The 6448-nt window shown below is 43.7% G+C and overlaps 1 protein-coding gene across 1 annotated transcript in view; it reads left to right on the forward strand.

Annotated features, from left to right (window-relative positions):
• LOC106730391 overlaps nt 1-3831 on the forward strand; it is a 32343-nt gene extending 28512 nt beyond the window's left edge. The window contains exons 4-5 of the mRNA XM_032484629.1: nt 2156-2206; nt 3576-3831. Of these exons, the coding sequence (XP_032340520.1) occupies nt 2156-2206; nt 3576-3664 (140 nt within the window). The 3' untranslated portion in view covers nt 3665-3831. The remainder of the gene's footprint in view (nt 1-2155; nt 2207-3575) is intronic.
• The last annotated feature ends 2617 nt before the right edge of the window (nt 3832-6448 follow it).

Below are 6448 nucleotides of genomic sequence, written 5' to 3' on the forward strand. Positions count from 1 at the left end.
CCCTGGCGTTGAAGGGTTGCAAGAGAAATGGAAAGAACACTTCCTGGTGTGGGCTTCCCAGGGGGGCCGGCTGCTTGTTCAGGGAAGAGTAACTGCTCAAAGCTGCTGCTTCCTAAAGCTGATTGTTCACCAGAGAATATATTTTTGGTAAGAAAGCAGACTTGTTCTATAAAACCAGATTAGAAACAAAGGGCAAAAGTGCAAGGATTTGGGCCATGATGAGGAAGGACTTCTTTTGCTAGGTTCCAGTCTTTTTTCGATGGTTGTTTAGCATTCAGTTGTCGTTTCGTTGTAGTTGTGAAGAGAGGTGAGCTCTTGGTCCTACCACCCCGCCATCTTGACCGGAACTCAAGGAAGGACTTCTCTGAAGTCCATGCAGTGGACCAGGCCTCTCTGGAACACTGACCTTCTCTCTAGGAGGCTGTTTACGAAGAAGCTGATAGGCACACACAGCGTTCCTTTTGCCTCCACCCTTGTCCAGGACATCACTCAGAATTTTGCCCCGGTTTCCTAACTGATCCCTCTTCCCAACCAAGCTCATCCTCACCACCACCATTCAAAACACAGTCTTACTTTTTAATTCTCTGGCTTAAAGACCTCTCCACTCACGTTGGCAGGTTGAGTTCCCAGGGAAGCAGAATGAGAGAAAGACAAGCCTATGGGATGTTTATCAGGGAGGGAGCTTAGAGTGAACACCTGTGGAAGGGAGGGAAGGAGGCTGGATGGGACACACGGAGAAGGCATTGCAGCAAGCACGTCAGCTCATTCCCCGGGGGAGTTCTGAAGCTGGGTGGCCCTTCAGAGTTCTCCTGAACTGGGGTGAGATGGACAGAGTCTTTATACTCCTGTGCAGGCCAGTCGTTAGATGTAGACTGTCCTAGGAAGCTGGCGTGAGCTTGGACAAGCTGGCTATCTTCAGAAAAAAGAGTGGAAGAGGGCTGAGAGTAAGGGCTGTCTGTGAGCAGTACTCCCTGAAGCCAAAAGAATAAACCCTCTAGTCCTGAAAGGGGACTCACAGTCTAGCCTCTGCTACCTCTCCAACCCCATCTTTCTGCCTTCCTATTGCCTAACCTGGGTCCATTAAACTTCTCAGGAGATTCCTGAACATGCTGCCACTTTCATGATTGGTACATGCTGTTCCCTCTTACTCGGGTGCCCTTTCCTGCTGTACTAGTTTCCTATGGCTGCTGTAACAAATTACCACAAACTTGGTGGCTTGAAACAATACACATTATATGAAAAAAGAATTAAATAATGTCATTTGCAGCAATGTAGATGGACCTAGAGATTATCATACTACATGAAGTAAGTCAGACAGAGAAAGAGAAATATATGATATTGCTTACATGTGGAATCCAAAAAAAAAAAAAATGATACTAATGAACATATTTACAAACCAGAAATAAATTCACAGGCACAGAAAACAAATTTATGGTTACCAAAGGGGAAAGGGAGGAAGGGGTAAATTGGGAGTTCTGGATTTGCAGATACTACTACTATACATAGAATAGATAAACAACAAGGACCTACTGTACAGCACAGGGAACTGTATTCAATATCTTGTAATAACCTATAATGGAAAAGAATCTGAAAAAAGAATATATATGTATATATGTATAACTGAATCACTTTTCTGTATACCTGAAACATTGTAAATCAACTATATTTCAATTTTAAAAATTATTAAACACACACACACACATTTTATTCTCTTATAGTCCTGAAGCTCAAAAGTCTGACATCAGTTTCACAATGCCCCCTCAGGGAGCTCTGGAGAAGAACTGGTTTCCTCCTCTTTCCCAGCCCCTAGAGCTGCATTCTCTGCACACCTTGGCTCATGGTTCCTTCCTCCATCTTCAAAGCCAACAGCCAAGCACCTTGCTTCGTTGTCACATTGACTTCTACTGCTGCTTCATTGTCACGTTGACTTCTGCTACGTCTCCCTTTGTCTCCCTCTTATAACACTTGTGACTACATTTAGGGTCCAGCAGGATAATACAGGATAATCTCTCATCTCAAGATACTTAAGCACATTTGTAAGTCTCTTTTATCATTTGAGGTAACATTCACAGGCTCCTGGGATTAGGGTGTGGATATCTTTGAGGGCCATTATCCACCCGACCTCATATGCCTTGACCACCTACCTCTCTTTCAGGTCTCAGTGCCATTGTCACTTCTTCTGCAGAACTGTCCCTGACACTCTCAGGTACATGAAATGGGCACCCCTTTTTATTCCCTACAACTTTGTCCATGTCTTCAATCTATCAGTCACCCTGTTACACTGTAATTCATTCATTGAGCACCTGCTGTTCCAGGCACTTAATTCTTAATTCTCGGATGATTCCCAGATAATTCCCCCTTCATTCTTGGGGTTAGAGCAGGGAAATGGGCACAGAACCCCACCTTGTTGAGTTTCCTTTTGAATGAGAGTAGACAGTCAATTTTTTAAATTAAAATACATGCTTTGTTAAAAAGAAACAAATAATAAGGCACACAAAACAAAACCAGAGCAGGGTATAGGAGATTAGGAATTAGCCAGGGAAGACGGAGAGAGTTGTAATTTAACACTGGGGGGTCAAGGAAGGCCTCGTTGAGATGGTTTCAGTAAAGCCTCGAGGGAAGTATGGATGGATATCTGGCGGAAGAGCTTTCTGGAGAGAGGGCGGGGCCAGCGGGGAGGTTCTGAGGCCAGAGCAGGGCTTGTGCGTTCAGGACCCAGGCGGAGGAGCTCCTGGAGGGTTCCGAGCAGAGGGGGGTGTGCTCTGACGTCTCACTGGGTCTCTTTCCGAGGGCTGCCAATGCAGCCGCCCAGGGCGTGCACTCCACTACCCTCTAGAAGGTTCCTGTTAAACATTTAGTCCACTTACCTAGACTATTCTGTGTAACACAGCAACCTAATGGCCACTGTCTGAGAAAAAATGGACGAGGTACCCGGGTGGAAGCAGGAAAACCAGTCAAGAGGCCTTTATAGTAATCCAGGCATCGATCTACTTGTGGGACTGTTGCATCCCTGACACCTAGGATAGTGCCTGGAACAGGTGGGCAGGCAGGGAATGGATGATTACCTTCTGCCCCACAGTGTGAGCTGGACTTGGGGAGCCAAATCTCCCCTGTATCCCAGGGCACTCCCTGGTAACTTCCTGGATGCACATATCTCAAATGAATGGGTAGACCAGATGACTTTTCAAATCTTAAATTCTGTCAGCCCAGCTGCCATCTGGCCTCCTCCCCTAGGAAGCTCCACTGTCTACAAGTCCATGTCCAATTCTACATGTTGAAACTGAACTCATCCCTTTCTCCTCTCCCCACCTGAAACAGCCTCCTCCTGGCTTCCCTCACCTGTTGATGGAGGCATCGTTTTCCCACCTCGGTTTGAAGCCTGTTATCTTTACCAGTCTTGTCCAGGTCTAAGTCCTGGAACAACTTCTCTTTCAGCTCCACCGTCCAGACCCCAGTCCTGCCCTCACCACATCTCCCTGGGAGCCACACTGGCCTCTCATTCTCTATGTGCATCTTGCCACTCCCCCCGCCTCCCTACTCCATGGATGCCCTCCTGTTCTTCCCTCCACCTCCAGGACCTCTCTCCAAGCTCAAGTCTGTTGTTCATCTGTGCTGGACCCATCTCTCCATGACCTCGTCTTCAGAAGTCCTCTGCCCTCTGTGAGCTGTCATTTGGCAATGTCCAGAGAAGAGTAGTGAGTAAGGGAAAGAATGCAAGCTTTGGAGGCAGACAGATGGGATTCAGACCCCAGCTAGTATGAGCCTCCTAGGATGTGATCTGGGGAATTCATGCATCCTCCTATCTGGGCCTTAGTTTCTTCACATTAAAGCTTTTTAAAAGATTAAAATCTTTAAAGTCTACTTTATAAACCAATGTGAGCATCCAAAGCTAATATTTACAAAGCACCTAGTATGCATTTGGTACTCAATAAATGCTGTTTCCTTCTTTCTGCCTGTTTTCGCTTGCCCACAGTTCCACTGCCTGCGCTGGCATTTTGATTCCTTTCCCCATTGCCTTCTTACACGTAGTTAAATTTTGATTTATACATGTTTGTTAGTAACACATGTAATCCAGGTCTTATCAGCCCAGCGGAGAACATGAGATAATGGGAAACCCTTTCTCAGTAATTATCTACTTGAATTTGCATCCAAATCACCTATACAATTGTCCATGTCAGATTTTAAAACTTCTTTGGGTATTTTTTTGCCTACTTTTCAGTAGAAGAGGATAGCATAATGAACCTCCGTGTACCTGTTACCCAGCTCTGGTAACTCTCAGTTTTGAGCCAGTCTTGCTTCATCTATTGCTCTCCATTTTTACTTCTGGAGTCTTTTATTTATTTATTTATTTATTTATTTATTTATTTATTTATTTATTTATTTATTTATTTATTTTCCTTTTCATATTATTTCTCATTATAGGTCACTACAAGGTACTGAATATGGTTCCCTGTGCTTTACAGTAAAAACTTGTTGTTTATCTATTTTATATATAATAGTACCTGCAAATCTCGAACTCCCAATTTATCCCTTCCCACCCCTTTTACAGCCCCTCCCCACCCGCCCTGGAACCTTAAGTTTGTTTTCTATGTCTGTGAGTCTGTTTCTGTTTTGTAAATAAGGTCATTTGTGTCTTTTTCATTTTAGGTTCCATATATAAGTGATATCACATGGTATTTTTCTTTCTCTTTCTGGCCTACTTCACTTAGAATGACAATCTCCAGGTCCGTCCAAGTTGCTGCAAATGGCATTCTTTTGTCCTTTTTTATAGCCGAGTAATATTCCATTGTATAAATACACCACAGCTTCTTTATGCAGTCATCTGTTGATGGGCATTTAGGTTGCTTCTATGTCTTGGCTATTGTATATGGTGCTGCTGTGAACATTGGGGTGCATGTGTCTTTTTAAATTAGAGTTCCCTCTGGATATATGCCAGGTATGGGAATGCTGGATCCCATGGTAACTCTATTTTTAGTTTTTTAAGGAATCTCCATACTGTTTCCCATAATGGCTGCACCAGTTTATTTCTGGAGTATTTTAAAGCAAATCTCAGACATCATATTTCTCCACTCACAAATGCTTCAGTAGGTATCTCTACTATGGAAGGACTTGTCAGTTTTCCAGGGCTGCCATAACAAAATGCCATAAACTCAGTGGCTTGCAGAACAGACATTCATTTTCTCACAGTTCTGGAGGCTGAAGTCCAAGATCAAGGTGTCAGCAGGTCTGGTTTTTCCCGAGGCCTTGCCCCCTGGCCAGTAGAAGGCTGCCTTCTCGCTGTGTCCTCACACGCCTTTTCCCTTCAAACACATCTCGTGTCTCTTCCTATTCTTACAAGGACACCAGTCCTATCAGATCAGGCCCCACTTCATGACCTCACTTAACCTGAGTTCGCACTGTAAAGGCCGTGTCTTCAAATACAGTCGCAATAGGGGTTAGGGCTTCAACATACGAATTTGGGGGAAAAACAAGTCGGTCCACAACAGGACTTTTAAAAAACACGATCATAACATCATTGTGCCTAAAAATAATAGTAACAGTTGCTTAATACTGTGTAACATCCTGTCCGCATTCAAATTTCCCTAGTTGTCCCCAATACTTTTTTTTTAACAGTTTGTTTAAATTAAGGTCCAAAAGGTGGAGCATTGTTTTCAAAATACAGATTCCTAGGCCCTGCCCTGGTGTGGTGATTTAGCTCCCCCACATGCTGCCTCTGGGGGGTCCTGAGAGTTTTTGATTGCTATTTTACCCCCCAGTGGAAGTTGGGCCATTAACAGTTTAAGCAGAATTATGCCAACACTGATAGGTTTCCATCAAGGAAGTCATTTCTAGAACAAGTGTCATTAAGTCATGAAATTCATTGATCAGTTTTCCCTGCAGCACTGGAGTGAATTTCCAGTCTTTACCATTTTTATTCTAGTTTATTGGAATTCTCTTCATTGGCATCCGTTCTTCTTCTGTTCACATTTCACCATGAAATTTGATTCACTCTCAGGTTTTTGTCCTTGCCAAATATTACCAGTTACAACATCTTCCTTTGTGAGTTTCATTTTGTGGCCATTATTTCTACCAAATCCAACTCTTCCCAATCAGATGTAGACGGTACATTGTATCAAGATTTGATTCTTCAGGTGATTTTCAACCTATAGCATTTTCCCCCCAGAGGTAGTGTCAGCTGTTGTTAAGCTCGTTTTGTGTTGATCATTTCTATTGGTACTATTCATACTCGCTTGAATTCAGCAGTAATACATGTACTTTGATAAAAGGCTGAGAGCTTGGATTTCTTTCTTTACTTATCCATGAAAAAAATGTTCTGTATCTAAGAGATCGCGAGGGAGATGGAGAGTGGGAGTCAGCGAACCAGGAAAAGACACACAGGCAGAGGGAGAGAGAGACAGCTTGGGAACGAAGCTGCAGCCGACTTGGGCTAGAGTTTGCTAAGCCTTCC

Source organism: Camelus ferus, chromosome 1 (assembly GCF_009834535.1).
Source record: "Camelus ferus isolate YT-003-E chromosome 1, BCGSAC_Cfer_1.0, whole genome shotgun sequence".
NCBI classification, from domain to species: Eukaryota; Metazoa; Chordata; class Mammalia; order Artiodactyla; family Camelidae; genus Camelus; species Camelus ferus.